The sequence below is a fragment of the Selaginella moellendorffii genome, unplaced genomic scaffold (genome assembly GCF_000143415.4).
Source record: "Selaginella moellendorffii unplaced genomic scaffold, v1.0 SELMOscaffold_54, whole genome shotgun sequence".
Classification (NCBI taxonomy): Eukaryota; Viridiplantae; Streptophyta; class Lycopodiopsida; order Selaginellales; family Selaginellaceae; genus Selaginella; species Selaginella moellendorffii.
Genome location: NW_003314315.1, coordinates 1,251,517 through 1,269,611, shown reverse-complemented (window position 1 = coordinate 1,269,611; position 18,095 = coordinate 1,251,517). Strand labels below are relative to the sequence as shown.

The 18,095-nt window shown below is 50.2% G+C and overlaps 5 protein-coding genes across 7 annotated transcripts; 1 reads left to right on the top strand and 4 right to left on the bottom strand.

Moving 5' to 3' along the window:
• The first annotated feature begins 42 nt into the window (after nt 1-42).
• Nucleotides 43-5,873, top strand: LOC9661442 (trafficking protein particle complex subunit 8). 2 transcript variants are annotated; one of them, XM_024687523.1, is made up of 28 exons: nt 43-246; nt 312-406; nt 472-574; nt 638-742; nt 803-965; nt 1,029-1,164; nt 1,219-1,272; nt 1,325-1,405; nt 1,456-1,550; nt 1,626-1,776; nt 1,829-1,915; nt 1,970-2,089; nt 2,136-2,276; nt 2,326-2,423; nt 2,475-2,598; nt 2,651-2,758; nt 2,808-2,946; nt 3,002-3,100; nt 3,148-3,175; nt 3,226-3,289; nt 3,354-3,539; nt 3,590-3,700; nt 3,754-3,909; nt 3,966-4,124; nt 4,179-4,463; nt 4,514-4,654; nt 4,711-4,835; nt 4,891-5,873. In XM_024687523.1, the coding sequence occupies exons 1-28, from the start codon at nt 57-59 to the stop codon at nt 5,552-5,554; spliced, it is 4,008 nt and encodes a 1,335-aa protein (XP_024543291.1). In that variant the 5' UTR covers nt 43-56; the 3' UTR covers nt 5,555-5,873. The 2 variants fall into 2 exon arrangements, with proteins under 2 accessions (XP_024543291.1, XP_024543290.1); XM_024687522.1 differs by having other exon boundaries at nt 4,708-4,835.
• A 1,228-nt stretch (nt 5,874-7,101) lies between these two features.
• LOC9661440 (long-chain-alcohol oxidase FAO4A) lies at nt 7,102-9,607 on the bottom strand. The gene is made up of 3 exons (XM_024687661.1): nt 9,344-9,607; nt 9,047-9,286; nt 7,102-8,988 (listed from the first exon to the last, which is right to left on the bottom strand). The coding sequence occupies exons 1-3, from the start codon at nt 9,557-9,559 to the stop codon at nt 7,198-7,200; spliced, it is 2,247 nt and encodes a 748-aa protein (XP_024543429.1). The 5' UTR covers nt 9,560-9,607; the 3' UTR covers nt 7,102-7,197.
• A 391-nt stretch (nt 9,608-9,998) lies between these two features.
• Nucleotides 9,999-11,880, bottom strand: LOC112350804 (high mobility group B protein 9-like). Its single transcript, XM_024687654.1, has 6 exons — nt 11,466-11,880; nt 11,267-11,345; nt 11,043-11,205; nt 10,915-10,956; nt 10,424-10,833; nt 9,999-10,353 (listed from the first exon to the last, which is right to left on the bottom strand). Exons 1-6 carry the CDS (start codon nt 11,774-11,776, stop codon nt 10,108-10,110), a joined length of 1,251 nt encoding a protein of 416 aa, XP_024543422.1. The 5' UTR covers nt 11,777-11,880; the 3' UTR covers nt 9,999-10,107.
• Nucleotides 11,881-12,680: 800 nt separating this feature from the next.
• LOC112350803 (transcription initiation factor TFIID subunit 4b-like) lies at nt 12,681-15,336 on the bottom strand. Of its 2 annotated transcripts, none has more exons than XM_024687652.1 (12): nt 14,609-15,336; nt 14,453-14,548; nt 14,246-14,385; nt 14,114-14,192; nt 13,925-14,060; nt 13,816-13,871; nt 13,713-13,769; nt 13,520-13,663; nt 13,416-13,463; nt 13,223-13,358; nt 13,119-13,169; nt 12,681-13,068 (listed from the first exon to the last, which is right to left on the bottom strand). In XM_024687652.1, the coding sequence occupies exons 1-12, from the start codon at nt 14,792-14,794 to the stop codon at nt 12,896-12,898; spliced, it is 1,302 nt and encodes a 433-aa protein (XP_024543420.1). In that variant the 5' UTR covers nt 14,795-15,336; the 3' UTR covers nt 12,681-12,895. The 2 variants fall into 2 exon arrangements, with proteins under 2 accessions (XP_024543420.1, XP_024543421.1); XM_024687653.1 differs by having other exon boundaries at nt 14,246-14,376.
• Nucleotides 15,337-15,482: 146 nt separating this feature from the next.
• LOC9661721 (casein kinase I) lies at nt 15,483-18,032 on the bottom strand. The gene is made up of 13 exons (XM_024687651.1): nt 17,739-18,032; nt 17,640-17,680; nt 17,512-17,581; nt 17,286-17,434; nt 17,139-17,234; nt 17,014-17,084; nt 16,892-16,953; nt 16,766-16,829; nt 16,632-16,716; nt 16,444-16,570; nt 16,322-16,389; nt 16,062-16,259; nt 15,483-16,013 (listed from the first exon to the last, which is right to left on the bottom strand). Exons 1-13 carry the CDS (start codon nt 17,812-17,814, stop codon nt 15,660-15,662), a joined length of 1,461 nt encoding a protein of 486 aa, XP_024543419.1. The 5' UTR covers nt 17,815-18,032; the 3' UTR covers nt 15,483-15,659.
• Nucleotides 18,033-18,095: the final 63 nt, after the last annotated feature.

Below are 18,095 nucleotides of genomic sequence, written 5' to 3'. Positions count from 1 at the left end.
TTCCTTTCACTCCACATTTTAATTTGAGATCTATCGGACCGGGTTTAGGGTTCTCGATGGAGAGTCCTCCCGCTCCGGCAGCTCCTGGCAATGGCGCTGCGTCGCTGCTGTCCCAGATCCTGCTCCAGAGCGTGTCGCCGGTGGTCATGGTGCTTGCGTCGCCCCGCGCGGAGGCAGCATGCCGGAAGAACAATCTCGGATTCGTGGATCTCCTGCGCCCCTTCTGTTTTCTCGACCGCGTCAATGGTGAGTGTGCTTGTTTTCGTGGAATGTGAATGAATCCGATCTCTCCTCCTTGATTATTCCATCAGTACCCGTGCGGACAGCGAGCGAGACGCCATACCGGCTGCAAGAGTTTCGACTCCGCCTCTTCTACGCTTCGGAGATTCGAGCTACGCCAATTGAGGTAGCTTTTCATTCATTCTTCATGTGAAGAATGATGTATGTTTTTTTCTTTTCTGCGTTGCTTAGCTAGCCGAGCAGCAATTACTTGATGTGGTGAATGAGGCTGCTCTGGACGAGATCCAAGGTGACGATCTTCGTGCTCAGAGCAGTATTGAATCCGTCCACAGAGGTTTGCTGTGTTCCAGTTGTTCTCTCTTTGAGTTCCTTATTCTGTGCTTGTTGTTTCTGCTAGCGATGCAGTCGGAGTCAACACTGTCTTGGTTCCAAAAGTACAGTACCGCGTTTGCCCGGACTCTGGCATTCTCTGAACACGAAGCTTTTGATCACCCTGTAGCTTGTATAGTCCTAGATATTCTCGATCACGTAAGCTGACTCATGGCGAGTGTGTGACTTGCAGGTCTGCTTGTTGTTTCTTCAAACGACGAGAACCCCCTCGACGTCTTTGCTAGCCTGTCAGACGTTACCAATCTGCCATCGTTGCTCAAGGATGGTGCCATGGATCCAAGAATCCTCAGGCACTACGTTGTATTGCACGACAACCAGGATGGGCCTTCTGATCGGTAAGTCTCAAGCAATTATTTACCTTCATCTTGTAATTTTTTGCGTTGTCTGGTATCTGGCAGCGCAAATGAGATGCTTCAGAATTTTGCTGGTACACTAGATGTTAACGACTGCAGCTTAATCCGGATAAATTCTTCTCCACTGGATAATGGTTCCCCTGTGGAAGATATCTGGAGTTCTAGCATGCCGCGTTATAAGGTATGCAAATGTTTTGTGCTTATGCTTCTCTGGGCTATAACTTGAGACATGCAGATATCAGACAATCTTAAAACTGGATGCTGTCTTCAAATTAATGATGTCGATGAGGTACTTGTCTGAAAGCCATCTACATTTCTCCTGAGGCTATTTCTTGTTTCAGATTCAAAGGTTTGTGATCGATTTGTGCCAGAAGCACATTATACCGTATATGGAACAGAAAGTTCGTTACTTGAATCAGCAGGTAAGTTTTTGCTGCAAAATTTGCTGCTACTGAACAGATTGTGGTTGCAGGTGGCAGCTACACGACGAGGCTTAAAGAATCAATTAAAAAATCTTTGGTGGCGGAAAAAAGACTCCGAATACCCGGATACTCCTTCAGGGAATGTGTAAGACGAAACATAAATAGCACTCTCATCCTTCTCTCTCTCTCTCTCTTTTTTTTTTTTTTTGTGTATTGGCAGATATACTTACAATTCGGTGGAATCACAAATTCGTGTTCTTGCGGATTACTCTTTTATGTTGCAAGATTACGATCTGGCGGTATCAAACTATCGCTTGCTCTCGAGCGATTACAAAGCTGATAGAGCGCTGAAAAGATATGCCGGCGTCATGGTGAGTTGAAAGTTTTGTGTGATTTCATTCTTGACATGTATTATGCACACAGGAGATGCTTGGAATTTGTTTATGCCTGTTGGACCAATCAAGAAAAGAAGCTGATAACTCCTTAGAGACAGCCTACATAACATATCAAGTAACGAGCTTTGTGCGTCTTATTTGATATTCTGAGCTGTTTTTACCTTTCTAGACTTGTGGCCCACCCTCCATAAGGTACGCAACGCGCACAGCTTTGTGGTGGGCTGAAGTGCATAAAACGAGAGCTCAATATTCCGAAGCTGCATCCGTCCTCTTTCGAGCGGGCACAGAGGTTTGGTTTTGATCGCGTGCTTACAAGCTTTAAAACTTCCAATTAGATGGACAAGGATGCTACTTTGCGAGCAGGAGTATTGTTAGAGCAGTCAGCATACTGTTTCTTGCGTTGTGTCCCACCTATGCTGCGGAAGTACGGTTTTCATCTTGTTTTAGCAGGTATCCGGTACCATATGAGCAGCCAGGTAAATTGCAACAGCATTTTGGCTTTGACTTATCCTTCAACTACTCTAGAGAAAACACGCGCTACGTGCCTATTCGAGAGCCTCAGCTGTATACGATGGGCAAGGCTGGAATTTTATTGGCGATCACGTTAATGTCTACCTTGGCCGGTACGTGAAAGGCTTTAATGAGTTTACTGAACTGGCTATTATTGCTTTCAGGATATCCTTGCTTCTTGGGAAGGTGGATGCTGCTGTTCAACATTTTATGAACATCATGGCTTGCAGTCACCAGTCTGCTCCGACACAAGCCCAGTTCTTGAAAGAATTTCTCAATGCAGTCCAGGTATTTTAAGTTTATCTTTTAATTTGCATTGTTAAACACCCTGATTTGGTAGAATTTGGAAACGAAAGATGAGGTGTTACGAGTAAGGTTGCCTGCAATAAGCTCCGATGACGTGTATGTACGCTTTGAAGATCACAGGACCTATGCTTCCGCCATGGCTGTAAGATAACTATTTCTCATGTCAGAATATTGTAAGCAGGTTTCTGCAGGCCAGTGTACCGGAAGCGGAATGGGCCCTTTTAGAGGAGGAGCTTGTTCCACCGTCCTCAGGAGCACCAATTACGACTTGGTTGGATGCAGGGAAATCTAACAAGAAAATCCAGGATTTTAACGTGTGCGTTTCAGGAGGTAAGTCTTGTGGTTGTATTGAATTTCACATTTATTTACATTTTCTTTTTGACAGAGGATGTTTGTGTCTTTCTTAAGGTTAGCAATCCGTTGCAAATCTCCATTGAAGTCTTTCTTATGGAGCTTATTTGCGAGTTTCAACCAAAAAAGAGAGGTGATATTTCCTGAATCAACTTTTAGTGTTACTTACCGACTCTGTAGGACCAGAAGAGATGACGAGCTCAAAACCGTATGTTGCCGTTTTCCTTTGAATTTTTCTTCAAGGTGTGCACTTTGCAGTGAAAACTCCTCGTTGATTCTCTCAAACGAATCATTTTCTCTCAAGGGTGGAGAAGAGGTGGAGGTAAGACTTGCTAGTCACTTTTTTATTTTATTTATTTTTTTCTGTTTTTCATGCCCGTGTGCAGGTTTGCTTGAAGACGAAGCCTATCGAAGAAGGTTTGCTGCAGGTAGTGGGAGTTAAATGGGGCCTTTGTGGAATCGTGCAATGTCGTTATGACTTTCCAGTGCAAGGGAAATCAAAATCATCAAAGCCAAGAAAGTCTAAAATAGATGTACCATTCCATAAGCGGTTGAAGTTCAACGTAGTGGCGGTACGTAATATTTCGAGTATCATTTTCTTTTCCTGATTTACTGTGGGCAGCACATGCCAAGGCTGGAGATATCAATGCATGAGCTACCACCAAAGATTAACAGAGGAGAAGTTCGACGTGTTGTATTAGAGATTCAAAATCCGTCTCAGGCCTCTATTAAGGTCTGCATTCTCTCCTTTGCATTACTCGGGTAACCTTTGAGTTGTTCTTGTAGAATATCAAACTTAAAACCAGCCATCCTGCGTTTTTAATGTTTGGCGAACAAGGAGATTTGGACCTTGAATTTCCAAATTGTTTGGAAATGCGAAATGATGGGCAGCCAAAAGACATCCAATGTGAACACGGTAGCTCCATTTTTCACTTTCCGGAGGTTTGGTGCTCTCGTAACTACGAAGTTAAGCTCCTGACCGTCGTTATTGGTCTCAGAAAACTTTTTTAGAAGGAGTGTCAACATTCCTATGGCCGTTATGGTTGCATGCAAGCCACGATGGAAAGGTGTCATTCAAGACAGTACTCTACTTTGAGCCGTGTGAAGACACTACCAGCCTTAAGTATCGGACTTTGCGAATGGTCCATAGTGTTCAGGTAAAGCTGACTTCTTGTTATTTAGACTTCTTTTGTTTACCGCTTTGCTTTTAGGTGATTCCGTCGCTACAAGTCTCCGTGGGAATATCGTCCTGCCCAGTGAAGCTGGACCAGTACCTTTTACGAATGGACGTAGCAAATGTACATCCTTCCGACAGTTTCTGGTTGCGACAGGCATCGAGTATCGGAGATGATTGGTGCTTCTCTGCCGTTCAGCCGCAGGTGTTGGAGCAAGCAGATAATGATGAAACACTCAAGGCTGCATTCCTGTCATCTTCCGTCTCTCCATCTCAGTTGCTGCCTGCTACGCAATCATCCTCCTTTTTCTTCCAACTCCGGGTAAGCTCCGTTTTGCGTATCTGGCTGTTTAAGTCGTAGTGACTGTGCAGAGGGATGTGGAAACAAAGCATGGAGGTGGTACCGTAAGACTTGGTCCTCCTAGTAGCGAAGAGCCTCTAATCAACATTAGTTCAGGTCCACTTTCTTATTTTCACCAGCAAGAGAAGATTGTACAGATAAAAACTTCTCAGGTTTCGTTTCGTTTGAATGTTTTGTTAATTTCTCCAACTACTGTTTTCACTAGCAGGACGCTAGATATCAAACTGTCGATATAGTTTTGATCACTGGGCAACAAGACGACATGATAACCGAGAAAGCCGCGGGTAGTCAGCGGGATTTTCGTATTGCAAGCCATCACGTCTGTCATTGCAGGTTTTGTTCGATTTGTCTCCATTTTCCTATGGTCTTACGAGCTTCAACTTTGCAGGGTGGAAGGCTCTCAACCATTGGTTTGGGCTATGGAGGGACCGAGGTGTTTAGCCCACGACTTCGCTACGCAAGGTCTATGCGAAGTCCCGGTCTTCTTGGCTCTTAGAAACTGCTCGCAGCTGACAGCATCCGTGAAAGTGGAGACTTGTGACTGGAATGACACAGGCGATGGTGGTGCCAAAGCTGGGTGGCGAAGTGCCTCGCCTCCACCAACTTTAGAGGCTCTCGCTTCGTCAGGAACAGAATCCTCAGCAAGGAGTGACAGGAAGCTTGCATCATCCGGACCTTACGTATGGTGCTGCTCCAAATCCGTGACATCGCTGGAACTGGCACCCGGAGCTTCCACCAGAGTGCCGCTATGCGTCGGAGTGCTAGCGCCGGGAATGTACGACTTGAGCAACTATAGGATCTCGTGGAGATTGCTAGAGGCGGGGAAGCAACAGGCAGAGACAGTGGTAGTGGCCCCGGAGAAGGCAAAAAGGAGCAACTTTGTGGCGGCTCCAGCAATTAGAGCAGGCGACTATGCCGAGGAAGCAGCACTATCACCGGTCGATCGTAGCGATGGTGGTGCCAGTAACACGGATAGAGCAGCACAAGTAGGAGAAGGAGCCGGGCACTCTTTCTTATTCACAGTCATCCAAATGCCGATGGAGCTGCTTTAAGAAGACGGAAGAAAGAAAGTTGGAGCGTTGGAGCGTTTCTTCACTCTCCTCCAAACATATCGACGTGTTTTTGCCGCTCCTCCATGGACCTGAGCACGTCATACACTTGTTCTTCTTCGATCTTAAACTCCTCGGCAAGCTTCGCAGCGGTGTAGAGCTTTGGATCTTTCTTGCGCAGCGTCAAGAGCTTCCATTTCTCCTGGTCGGACAGCCGGGTAGGCTTGAGCGGCCAAGCCATCCTCGTCTTGTACTGGAACCGGGCCTTGATCTCCACTCCAGGAATCCTGTGCTCTTTGAGAAACTCGAGCTTCTCTCGTAACTTACTCGTCTCCGTATCGATGGTGACGCGCCACTTCCGCGTCTGGATATCAAACTGCTCGCGCGATTTCTTGTCGATATGAGGCCCCTGGATGACGGTGAAGAGCGACCTCTCCGTGGGCAGCCCACACACCTTGGCGTTGGGGATGTCTCCCAGCCGAAACTCACGCATCGCGGTCTTGATGTTGATGGTGAGCTTGGCAGCGCAGCTGTCGTCGGCCTTGGATTTGGACCTCCTTCTCCTCCTTCTTGCCTTTGGAGTAATCCCGGTTTCTCCTTCGCTTGCGATCTCCGTGCTGCTGCTTGCGGCGATTTCTCCGGACGATGACGATGCGCTGCTGCTACAGAAGCTCGAGGGAGTGAAATGCGGCATCACCCACCTTATCCTGGCCGAGCAGCCGCTCCTCATCGCCATAGAACCCTAAACTCCTTGCTTTTAGGGTGGAACCATACTCAAAAAGATTTGAAGGAACATTATAATTTCCAGGAGGGAAAATGTGCTAAAGGAATCCACGGCCCAGGGATCTTTACTCATAAACAGTTAGCTATGGGGCTGTCTAGAAACATTTTGCCCCATTTTCCACATGATTGAAAATCTGATATTTACCCCTAGGGAATTTCTTAGCTGTTAGGGTTGTGAACTCCCAATGTTGCAAGAACCCTAATCCAGACTTAGCTCAAATTTTATACTTCTTTTTGTGTTGACTTTTTGATTACTTTCTAGCTCAAGTATATATAAATTTCTTTCTGCCATTGTTGGAGAAAAAGTGTGTGTATATGCTCAAGACGAGTTAAAATTATTTACTTATTGTAAAGCCTAATTTACTTATTGTAAAGCCTACACTAATTTGCTGCTTTTTAGGGTTCTTGGGATTTTATTAGGTTGGATGGAAAGCGACCTCCGGCTACCTCACATTTTCTCTCGATGTCCCTGTCCTTCCAGCAGGGATCTGCCGGGTTCCTTCTTGGTTTTCCAGTGTGGGGCAATACTTCTTTTGTCCTCAAAAGACTGGCTTTGTGGACGATGCTGCAGTCCTGATGCCTTATCCAAGTAAGTCTCTGACATCTCTATCCAACTAGGACGCATTTCTTTTTCTCTTGGTGGAGTTGTTTGTCTCTAGAGCAATATTGACAAAGCCAGTTTTGTGGCTGATCTTTCCTTGGCAGCTGTTTGTCTCTTTGCTGGGACGAAGAATCTAAATCTTCTTTCTCCTCTCGTAAAACAGGTGAGCTGGCCATACGTCGCTGTTCTTATTCCATCACAGTACTTCACAAACAATACAAACTCTGGTATGATTTTGCTTAGAGCTTAGAGCTCTGCTCTTTCACTTGGACGACTTGACATGCTCCACAATGTTCTGTGCAGTGCAGTAGGCGATGGACTGGATAGTGACCATGGGGTTGAGACCCGTGGGTGTGGGAAAGACGCTGGCGTCCGTGAGGAAGAGGCCTTCAGCATCCCAAGTCTCGCCTTTGGCATCAATCACCGAGTTCTCGGGGCTGGATCCCATCCGGCACGATCCCAGCAAGTGATACGATACCATTGGCAGCCGGTTGGGCTTGAGCCCTTTGCTTCTCACGCTCGCAAGGTACTCCTCGAACCGCTTCTTCTCTTCTTTCCAGCTTGTCGACTTGCCAAACGTGAAGCTTTCAGCGTCGTGGTGGTGCGTCCCGACTTCCACTGCCCCCGCTGCCTTGAGCACGCGAAGTCCTTTCTCCGCTCCCTCCAGGCAAACCTCCTCGTCGTATGGATCTAGAGTATACTCGATCGTGATCTCGTCCGTCTTCTTGTCCACTCCGATACTCCCAGCTCCTTTGTCACGAGTGAAGAGCACCACCTGAGAGACTCGTCTGAACCTCCGCATTGCCTCCTTGTGCTGAGCTCCAGATTTCCAAGTTACCACCGAAGCGTACTGTCCGGGGTGGAAGCTCGGTGTCATGAGCACCGGACCATAGCCGACTGTGTCCCAGCGTGCGCTCACCGCGCTAAAGGCCGTCATGATCCCTCCTTCGAAGCTAGCTCCCGGGTTCTTCTCCTCGTCCGGGAAGTATCCCCACACTCCCAGCACCGGATGGATGTGGAAGTGTTTCCCAATGTTTGGATTCGTGAGTCCACTCCTGATGAGCAGCGGTGGTGTCATGATAGAGCCGGTGGACACGATGGTCGCTTTGGCCTCGATGATCAACTTCTTTGGCTGGTCACCCAAGGTGGTGGCCAACACACCGATGGCTTTCTTCTCCTTCTTGGTCCCGTCCGTGAATAGCACTTGCAAGCCTTTTGTTCCCGTGAGGATGGTCGCTCCCGCTGCCGCTGCTTCCACCAGCCAAGTCTCGGTGGTCGCTTGCTTCATACCCCGTCGGCATCCCATGTTACAGCAGCCGCAATAGTGTTCCGGGCTCGCGTTTCTCGGTATATTTGCGCTGTGGAGGCCAAGCTCCACGCATCCCTTGCGCAGGACTGCATTCTGGAAGCTTTCCACTGTTGCATTGGGCTGAACACCGATCTTCTTGCAGATGAGATCCAGAGCTTGCTGGTACTTTTCGCTGGTAAACATGGGAAGTCCACACTCCTCGGCCCATTCCTGGCGGACGTGAGGCGGAGTCTGGAAGGATGCCGCCCAGTTGATGCAAGTTCCGCCTCCCACCACCGCAGCGGACATGAGCGAGTAAGCAAAGTCGTCAGTTGCCAGAAATCCGCCTTCTTCGTAGAGCTCGCTGAAAGTCGGTTGCTCGAGCAGGGACAGATCTTCTCTCGCAAAGTAGCGGCCTTTCTCCAGCAGCAAAACTTTGAGGCCGGCAGTGGACAGGACCTGAGCTGGAACGCTTCCTCCGCTGCCAGCTCCAACAATGATCACGTCGCATTTGATGCCAATCACGTCCTCTCCGTCCTCAAGCTTGTTGGAAGGCAGCAGCGCCGGCTTGAGGTGAGATATGTCATCCAGTAGAGTGTAACCCGTGTGCTTGAGGACTGCTCGCAGGTCGGGGTGCTCTCTGACGTCGAAGACGGCGGACTTGAGAGCTGACGGCTTTGGAGGCAACGTTGCTTTCATGGAGTTTGGATCCGGTCCCGCGTAGCCGATGGCTTCCCAGGTCGGGTTGTAGCCCGAAGCATCCACCTGCAAGCCAAGAGGTACAATGTCTTGATATAGAGAGCGTCTTTCTAAACCACGGCACCTTGCTATAGAAGGTGTTGAGGATGAACGTCTTGAAGATCTTGAAGTTGAGACGGGAATCGTCGTCGTCGCTGTTGGCCCACTGGTACATAAGTTTCTCTCGCTCCTCGAGCGGCACCTCACTGAACTTCTTGTCGTAGGGGTACTGCGGAGTGGACTTGGGCGTGGAGAGCATGCCCAGCACCTCCTCGGCTCTCCTCAAAAGCTTGGGATGGATAAACTGTGTCATCCTCCCCGCCACCTACAAACAAACGCAAGCAAAGCCATCTTTTTTGCTTTTCTAGCTCGGCCTGCTCACCATCTCTGCGTCTGCCTCCCCAGAGAGCTCGTAAAACTCTCTGTGGCTGCCATCGGGGGACGAAACCGGCGGAACGAATGTAGAGCACAGGGCCTCGAGTGCTTCCAGTTGCGCCTTGGAGAACTTGTGGGCATAAGGAGGGCGGCCTCCTTGGAGCAAGGGATGAGCAAGCGTGGAAGTTGGCAGACCATCGAGGCTCGCAGCTGGAGGCGCCATGCTTCCTCACTCGACTTGATACAAACACAACTATAGCTACATTGCGATCGAGCTTCAAACATTTTAAAGTCCGAGATATTATTGGCGTGGTCCCTCGAAGATGGCAGTGCCGTGTTGCAGGAAAACAGCTCCCCACACCGGCCATGGATTTGTTTTGTTCGTCTCTAACAAGACTTGATTCAGTTTGGTGATAAGGTTGATGAGATGGAGACTAGAAATCTGCTGGGTTGGATGGTTTGTTTCTCTGTAAAGCTTGGAAACCATCGGATATCGTCCTGGCTTGCCAGAAAACACTGCTTTTTAGACACAGAAATAAGAAGAAAAAAACAATTTGTCCCCGTCGCCCCTCTTTTCCCATCATCTTCCTGGCGGATCTTCTGGATTTACGATCATGGCATACACCAAAGATTAAGATTTACTACGCTGCAAGTAGAAAAAGGAGCTGCGAATCGATCTATCCATGTTAGACAACAATTGTGAGAGATGTGAGGCAATGTACATGATCATCAACACTAAAGAGGTGAGTGAGTGAGTGACGAGCTAAAGAGTTAGGAGGCCTGAGCCGAGAGGATGGACTTAAACTCGAGAGTCTCACGCTGCTCTTCGTCAGCCGGAGCGCCATTGTCTTCCGTCTCCACCTCCTGCTCTGGATCATCGCTTACGTCCTCCTCCTCGTGAGCTTCTTCAGTCGTGCCTTCCATGTCCACGTCCTTCAATCCCCGCATCTTCTCCCGGTACTGCTTTATCTCTTTCCGATACCGCTCCTTGTCCACGAGTCCACGCTCTTTGTAAGGCTGCCAGAGGGTGTCACTGATGTGAAAACCAAGAAAAAAAACGAGAGAGAAGAGAACTTTGTGCTGTTACCAGTCGCTGCTCGTCAGTTAGTTTGCTCCACGAATCTCCAATCATCCTGCTGATCTCCCGGTTGGGCTGCAACAGCCTTATCCGTGCTCTCTGCTCCGCAAAGAAGAAGTTGTAGGCACTCCGGTTGAGCTTTGGAGCGTTGGGATCCTTTTTTCTCAATCCCAGCCTCCTCCTCCTCTTGCGCCGGAGCTCTCCATCAGCATTCACGCACTCGGACAGCTGAGCTCCGTTGGAAGTCGGGAGCTTGGACGTGGTCGTGAACTGTGGCACGTACTCGCCGGGTGGGACGTTGTACAGGACGCCTTTGAGCGCCTCGCTGCCGACGGTGACACTGACGAGGTAGCCATGCTCGAACTTGCCAACGATTGATCCTGTCACGGTCTGACCGATACAGTTCGTGGTGGCATTCCCTGCGAGGAACAAAAAAAGATAACTTTGTTTAGAGCAACCAAAGTATTGTGAGTAAAGTTTTTGTTTTGCCTTTCTTCTACCTGGATCAGCAGCAGCATCTGCATCGCCTGGAGAGACAAGACCTGACTCCAAGTCAGTCAAAGGAAGGAAAAGAAAAGAAGAAAACGAGGCAAAAGGAATGAATGAATTCCGGATAGAGAAAGCTAACCGGGCGCAGATACGACAGCTCCCTGATTCCGGAAGAAGTAGACCTGCTCGTAGTGGTGGAGAAGGCTCGAGTAATACTTCCGAAGAACATACGACGCATTGGTGGTCGTCGGTGGGAAATGGAACACCGCTTTTATTTCCTTCCAGATCCTATCCTTGATCACCTGCGAGCAACGAGCGAAGTGAGTGCCTGTGCCAAAGAAACAAGAATTTCGCTCCACCAACCTGGTGTAATCCTCCGCGGGCCGTGACTTCCCTGTACAAGAGGTGCAAATCCAGCTGAGTTCCTCCAATTGTTGGTATGCTGAAGAAAAAGTTCCCATCCATCCATCAAACGGTCAAAGGAGTTCGATCGATCGATCGAGAAACCAAAGAGAAACCAAAAAGAGAGCGGGAGAGACAACCATAGTGTCTACTTACGTACGTCAATGACTTGAATCCCATGCTCCCGTGGAGCCTCCGGAGCGTGTCGAGGAAGAGCTCCTTGTCTCGCAAGACCTCCTCGTGAGAAGCTAGAGCTCGCGGGTAACCGGCCGAGAAGACTGGAGTGGCAGTGCTAGTCGTGCTAGTGGTGGTGGTGATCGAGGTGCATTTGTAGTTGTGGGGAGGAGACGCCATTTGTACCGTGATCAAAGGCGCGTCTTTGGTCTCGAACTTTGGAACAAGCCGCGAGTGTGAGAGGGGTGGCGGCTCTTGCGGGCGGAGGGACAGGAAGTCTCGGGGGAGATTGAGCATCTCCGAGGAGCGGGGCGGCGCGGTGGCGCTGGCGGCGGCCGCGGCTAGGAGCGCGTGGTGGACCTCCGAGCTTGTGGGAGCTTGTGCATGACCACCGTTGTTGTTGTTGCTGTGCTCTGGCGATGGAGAAGTGAGCGGAGGAGGAGGAGGAGTTTGCGGCGACTGGTGGTGTTCGCCGGCGGCGGTGGTGGCGGTGGTGGCGGCAGCGTCAGCAAGCCCGGAGCTCTGGTGATCATCGGGCATCTTCTCTTTTCCCGAGAAGAGGAGACCAACAAGAATAAAGAAAGGGGGAGCCTTGCCCCCGGAAAAGAGGGCAACCCAAGACCGGCAGCCGCCACACTCAGCAGCCCAACACCTGGAACAGTCGAAAATTCCAGTCTAGGTGAGACAAGGCGACGGCGAGCAAGATACATGCAAGCCTAGCAAATGATGCTGCATGCAAATGCAAACCAGGCAGCACCATAGCCGAGCTCGCCCAATGTAGCTGGAAGAGCTGGAGCTAGAGCTATAAGCATGCTTGATTGATTGAGAATGAGAGAGAGCTAAACAAAGATGAAGAAGAAGGAGGAGGAGGAGAACGTACCCTTGGTAAATTTTTTCCTTTTTTTTTTGGGATGTTCTTGCTTATGTGATGATCTCGCAACAAGGAACAAATGCCAGGCATTAACGATATGATATGGTACTACACAAACACCACCACCGGCGTGGTGTGTTTCTCGGCGTGAGTTTTTTCTTTTCTTCTTCTTTCTTTCTTTGCGCAAACCAGATTGAATGGCGGTGCCTGGGGTCCGGGCCGTCGGATCGCCGCCCGCATCGGACGGCGGCGGCGCCGGGGGCCTATTTTGGGGTTATTTGTTTTCGAGAAATAAATTGGGGGGATTTTCTTTTTTGGTCGTTCGTGTGATTAGGTGGCGTTACGAGGTCTGTTATGACATGACATGACATGCGGCGGGCCAAATTCCTCTCTTGCCGGGTATCGATCCCGGGACCTATCCTCAAGTCAACATTGAAGATCTCTTGTTTGCCTGCCACGAACACCGCAAAAACGCAGGCTTGGCCCATTTTCCTGGAGAGAAATGACGCTCTCGATCTCTCGCAAGTGTTAGAATGTGTGCTCCTCTAGTAATTCACCTCCTCGCTCGACAATCGCTCGTAGAATCTGTACAGGAGAGGGGACGTCGACATGCCCGGCTCCCTCTCCAGGCAGGCCACCAGGTCCCGGAGTATGATCGACCGAGCTCTGGTGGCTTGAGGTAGAGCAGAGCGCCGGGCATTCACTCGAGGCGTCGCAGCTATCAAGAAAGTTTGTCAGGAACGCATCATCGCTCGGAAACGAGCTTACCACCGAACTGCTGCTTGCCGGCAACTGGTGTTCCTGCGTTTCCCCAGCCATCTACAAGCTCACGAAGTATTCTTTTCCGCTTTTCCAAACTTGCAAGAGCTTACCAGCAGCTGCTTGCTTTTGCTGTCTCTGTTCGGCCATTAGCATCCACTTGGAGAGCACGTCGTCGGCTCCCACAGCCTTGCGAGCTGCAATGTTTGCCGCCGTGGTTCTCAACTTGTCATCGTTTTGTTGTTGTGCCTAGCACACACTGGAAGCATCAGGAAAAAAGAAATAAGCATCCATGAGCGTGCTCACCTTTTGAGATTTTGGAGTTGATTCTTCAGTTGCTTGTGGTCCTTTCTCCTGCACGACACAAGTTAACTTGGGGCTTGGATCACTCAAAAGAGTGATGCATTAACCTCATTGAGCTTGCGCAATCTCTCGGCTTCTTCGGCTTGCTTTCTTTGCCGAAATTCCCGTTGCTCTTTCCTCATGGCCATGATTTGCTTCTGAAAATCTAGCGTCGCCATAACCCTGTGCCGTTCCTTTTCAACGTCGCATCTCTGGAAGCGGGGCAGTGAGACTTGAAAATGAAGTTTGCAAAACTGGTACCTGCTTGGACACTTTGATGGTTTTGAGAAGAAAGCCCCACAACAATTCCTCCGCACTCTGGATCACAAACTATAAGCTCAATTTTCACGACGGGGACGCTTACCATCGACAAGCAACGCTCCACGTCCTCACTGATGCTTTTGAGTCCATGTTTCGCGGCTGCAAGTAGAGGCACCAATGGCATCACCGATATGGCTCCAAAATCTTTATACCAATTTCTTGTACTTTAGTATGTAGTGGACCTTTCTCCAAGAAAAATCGGCCTTCCTCCTCCATAAACTTCCTTCGCATCTCAGGTGTAGTCCGGCTTTCTTCTCTCGGAGCAGTGAGCAAGCGCTCTTCTTCTTCCTGAAATCAAAAGAGTAAGAAAACCGAAACGCGAGCAAGAAAAGAAACTCTACTTTCAAGTTGACGCCACCAACAGCAGTTACATCGTTGATCTGCTCAAGGCTTTGGACCGGATCAGCCTTTTGTTTCTTACTGCAAAAGCTCGTGAGATCGAGCAAAAGGAGGGAAGAAAACAAATTTGGAACCTGGCTTGTCCGCCCGACGTCATGGCCATATCAGAAGCTTTCCTCACGAGCTGCTTTCGTTCTGGTGGAGTAAATGGTGGCTGCTGTGATGATCCATCACCAAGCGCTGGGGGTTGTTCTGGGTGTAGCGCCTGTGGAGGCTACATTGGCGACACAAAAATGAAAAAATTCGCGGGTCGATCGAGTAGAAATTCTCGTGCACCATACCCTCGAGTTCATCCGACTGAGAGCTTCCAGAATCACCTTCTCTCCCGCGACGACGCGAGCTCCCCTCACGAAATCCTCGCGGGAGATCTTCTCCTCCTGTGGTGTGGTGGAGGGCGATCAAGACAAGTGGAGCTAGAAAGCGGCGAAAGAACACACCTTCATCTTCGCATAGAGCGCCACGAGCTGGAGATTTTGCTCCGGCGCCACAAGCGTCTGGAGGAATGGCATGAGCGATCCGAACGAGACGCTCGTCTTCCGTGGCCCGGCGCCGCCACCGCCGCCGCCGCCGCCACCAGTGCCGGCTCCATCACCTCCTCCCGCTTGCTGCGCCATCGCAGCCATAGCTCCTTCGTTGCCCTAAATATACAAAACTCTTACACAGAGTTAGGGTTCTTCTTGGAAGCGCTGATCTCCAGGTTGAGGAGCTCGAGCAGCCGCCGCAGAGTGGGGAGGACCTCCGGCGGAGGGATCGTCATGGCCTACAGCGTAGCCGCTCAGCTGGACGGGCGGGGTGGATCTCCACGCCGATCTCGAGATTCACCTCCATGGCGGGTGGTAGAGCTTCTGGCTGGGCAAGCTCATGTCCACGACGTGCCGGTTTGTGAGAAACCCTCTCCAATCTTGCTCGAGCAGTGAGCGTTCCATACGCTTACCACATCGACATCGCACCATAAGCATCAATCCTGGAAGAAGGAAAGCATCAATCCTGATCCTAGACAAGCAAGCAAGACTGGGAGCGAGGATCAATCCAAACGATCGAGAGGAGAAGAGAAGACCTTGATCCTGCGGCAACCATTTGGCATGGACTTTGCGAGCCACGACCGCGTCCGGAATCCCACCGCGCTTCCCAGGCACCGCGAGTAGTGAAGAGACGCTGCCCTCCTCCTCCACCTCCATCCCTTGCAACTGGCGTCCCGGACGATGCTCCGACGAAGTTTGTCGCGCTCCCCCTCGGCACTGCGATGATCCATCTCTCTTTCGCAAAACCACTGATAAGTTAATCCCGGAACAAAGTGAACGCGTCGAGACAAGAGCTCAAGCTTCCCGATGAGACGAGTCACATTACGTACGTAAGCATGGACTCCTGTTAATGAAAGAATCACGACGGTAGCAGCAGCGGCGGCGGAAGCTTGCTTTTGTCTCGCGTGAGAAAGCCAAAGCCATGGAGGAAATGAAACAAGGTGGCGGGGGGAAAACTTACTCGATGCTACTGCCTGCTGTTGTTGTGCTCCATCTCGAAGGACAGGCATTCCACTCCCTTGAGTGCTGCCTCGTAGTTCTTGGTGTTAGATGTTGGGGTGCGATTCGCGAGCGTTCTCTTGGGCTCCAGCGCCCCCGGGAGGCCGACCTGGGAGCTCCGCAGGGCCGCCCGGACGAGAGCGCCCGGGGCCATCTTGTTGGAGGACATGATCCGGGACCCGTCCACCACTTCGCCGCCCGGCACGCTCGGCCTCGGGTTTGGGGTCGAGCTTGTGACCACGGCTCTTCTCGACGTGCTCCCGCCTCGAACGAAAGAGGACGAGTGTGTGCGGTCGACGTCTCCCAAGTCTCCCTGCACAACCTGAAAACAAAGATGTTTTTGCTGTCACAAACTACGGAAAATGCTCACCGCTACGTCGCTCCTCTGCTTGGGTGTTTCTACAGCACCACCGCTAAGCCCAGACAACCGGCGTCGTGCGGCCTCGTTTGAGTCGTTCCGCTCCTGAGCACCTGCAAACATAGGGGCCACAAGCTGAGAGGTCGTTCCAATGAAGTAGATACCTGCGTATGGACTAGCACCGGAGCCACTTGTTCCTCCGAGGTTAGGCTGCTACAAGGAAAGCTGGTTAGGAACGAGAGTTTTCCATCCAGATGCCGTATTCTATTTACCAATGCTCGCATTTGCGACTGCTGATATTTCAAGAGTGTCCAGTCAAAAACGTAATCGAATTGGAATCCTAAACACAGTTGAAAAAAGTGAGTTTCCAAGAAGCTAGCTTAGATATATTTACCTTCGCGGATAAAAAGGTCACGAAAAATTCGTTTCAGATACGAGTAGTCTGGCTTGTCATCAAAACGCAGACACCGGCAGTAGTGGAAGTAAGATGCAAACTCTGGCGGATAACCCTTGCAAAGAGTCTTCACACAAAACCAAAAGAGAAAGTTTGAATACATGGAACTTCCAACACAGAACACATACCTCAATTGGCGTCGCTATTTTCTTCTCGCTTATCTTCTCGTACTTTTGCTTCTTAGTAGCTGCCTTCAGCCCTTGCCAAGGTAGGCTGCACATTGAGTTAGCGATCATCCGATCGGTGTTGCCACTGTGCTCACCTTCCTCTTAAGAAATACATAAGAACGTAACCAAGAGATTCCAAATCGTCCCTTCGACTTTGTTCTGGGATGCACTTGTAAGCTTTCATAGCAGCAGAACACGAGGAAATCAATCACTGTACGTACCAATCCCAAGGTGAGTGTTGATACTAGCATAGCGAGCTGTTCCTGTCAGATTCTTATTTTCCCTGCGAGACACGAGAACACAAAAGAACACTTGCTTTCAGTTCCAGAAGAGAAAAGCTTACTTATACGGGATGTGTTGGTAAGTCGTCGGATCACGGTATTTTTTGGCCAGCCCGAAGTCAATAATGTAGACCTGACGGCTCTAAACAGGTTACAACCAGTTTTCTCCGAAACGTGATCAGCTAACCTGGTTTGCTCTTCGGCCAAGGCCCATCAAGAAGTTATCTGGCTTGATGTCTCTATGGATAAAACTCTTGGCATGGACTAACTCAACTCGATTGACCTGAACGAAGAAGCAGCTTGTAAGCTTTCGAAGAGAAAGAGTTCTTCTCACCAGCTGATCGGCCAACATGAGCACCGTCTTGAGAGAAAACTTGCGGCCACAAAAATTGAAGAGATCTTCGAGACTGGGGCCGAGCAATTCAATCACCATAACGTTGAAGTCGCCCTCCACTCCATACCATCTAATGTTGGGTATTCCAGCTGCCGGAACAACAGCACATACGCAAATCAGCCTGGAAAAATCCCTCCTCCCCTTTCCTCTCAGGAAAAACTCTTACTTCCTCCTTGTAGAATCCTGTACAGCTTCGACTCATACAGCAGTTGTGGGTGCTTCGTTTTCACGTTTTCCTGGAGCACAAGAACACATTAGAGCCCCGCATTCGCAGTAGCAACGAGAGAAACGCACCAATTTGATAGCAACCTCCTCATTCGTCTGTGTGTGCACTCCTGCAGAGCAAGGAGAAATCATCACTCGCAACTCTCAAGCACAAACCACAGCACTCACCGTGGTAAATCTCGCCGAATGAGCCGCTCCCAATCTTGCGGCCAAGCCTGAATTTGTTCCCTACACGCCGCTCCATGGCTCACTGGATTGGGGGAGAATCTGGCCACAGGAGATCTCCCTAGCGCCTTACAAGCATGATTCCGCGCCGCTGCTGCTGCGCTGCTGCTACGCCATCGCCATCGCGGCGTTCCCAATACGCGCACCCTAGCGCCGCGGCCACAGCGCCTCCCCTATCAAACCCTCGTTCTTGCGCAGTCACCCACCATAGCCAACCATTCCACTTTCCGTACCCCTCCCGGATGCACGGCGTACGGCCGCGTGTCCTACATTGTTTTGTTTATTTTACTATAGAGGATG

Bases quoted from the DNA above. Each gene is read 5' to 3' on its own strand.
- LOC112350803 (XM_024687652.1), bottom strand. From the start codon at position 14,794: ATGGCTGCGATGGCGCAGCAAGCGGGAGGAGGTGATGGAGCCGGCACT. The intron at 14,386-14,452 runs GTATGGTGCACG...TCGCCAATGTAG, and splicing joins TCAGTCGGATGAACTCGAGG to CCTCCACAGGCGCTACACCC. The intron at 13,069-13,118 runs GTAAGCTCGTTT...CTTTCTTGATAG, and splicing joins CGGCAAGCAGCAGTTCGGTG to CTGCGACGCCTCGAGTGAAT.
- LOC112350804 (XM_024687654.1), bottom strand. From the start codon at position 11,776: ATGCTCAATCTCCCCCGAGACTTCCTGTCCCTCCGCCCGCAAGAGCCG. The intron at 11,206-11,266 runs GTTGGTGGAGCG...CGTTGCTCGCAG, and splicing joins CCCGCGGAGGATTACACCAG to GTGATCAAGGATAGGATCTG. The intron at 10,354-10,423 runs GTAACAGCACAA...ACCCTCTGGCAG, and splicing joins TAACTGACGAGCAGCGACTG to CCTTACAAAGAGCGTGGACT.
- LOC9661442 (XM_024687522.1), top strand. From the start codon at position 57: ATGGAGAGTCCTCCCGCTCCGGCAGCTCCTGGCAATGGCGCTGCGTCG. The intron at 2,090-2,135 runs GTTTGGTTTTGA...ACTTCCAATTAG, and splicing joins TCTTTCGAGCGGGCACAGAG to ATGGACAAGGATGCTACTTT. The intron at 3,701-3,753 runs GTCTGCATTCTC...TTGTTCTTGTAG, and splicing joins CGTCTCAGGCCTCTATTAAG to AATATCAAACTTAAAACCAG.
- LOC9661721 (XM_024687651.1), bottom strand. From the start codon at position 17,814: ATGGAGCGGCGTGTAGGGAACAAATTCAGGCTTGGCCGCAAGATTGGG. The intron at 17,435-17,511 runs GTAAGAGTTTTT...TTGTTCCGGCAG, and splicing joins CAGGATTCTACAAGGAGGAA to CTGGAATACCCAACATTAGA. The intron at 16,830-16,891 runs GTACGTACAGTG...AGTGCATCCCAG, and splicing joins CAACACTCACCTTGGGATTG to AACAAAGTCGAAGGGACGAT.
- LOC9661440 (XM_024687661.1), bottom strand. From the start codon at position 9,559: ATGGCGCCTCCAGCTGCGAGCCTCGATGGTCTGCCAACTTCCACGCTT. The intron at 9,287-9,343 runs GTGAGCAGGCCG...GTTTGTTTGTAG, and splicing joins GGGAGGCAGACGCAGAGATG to GTGGCGGGGAGGATGACACA. The intron at 8,989-9,046 runs GTGCCGTGGTTT...CTTGGCTTGCAG, and splicing joins TCAACACCTTCTATAGCAAG to GTGGATGCTTCGGGCTACAA.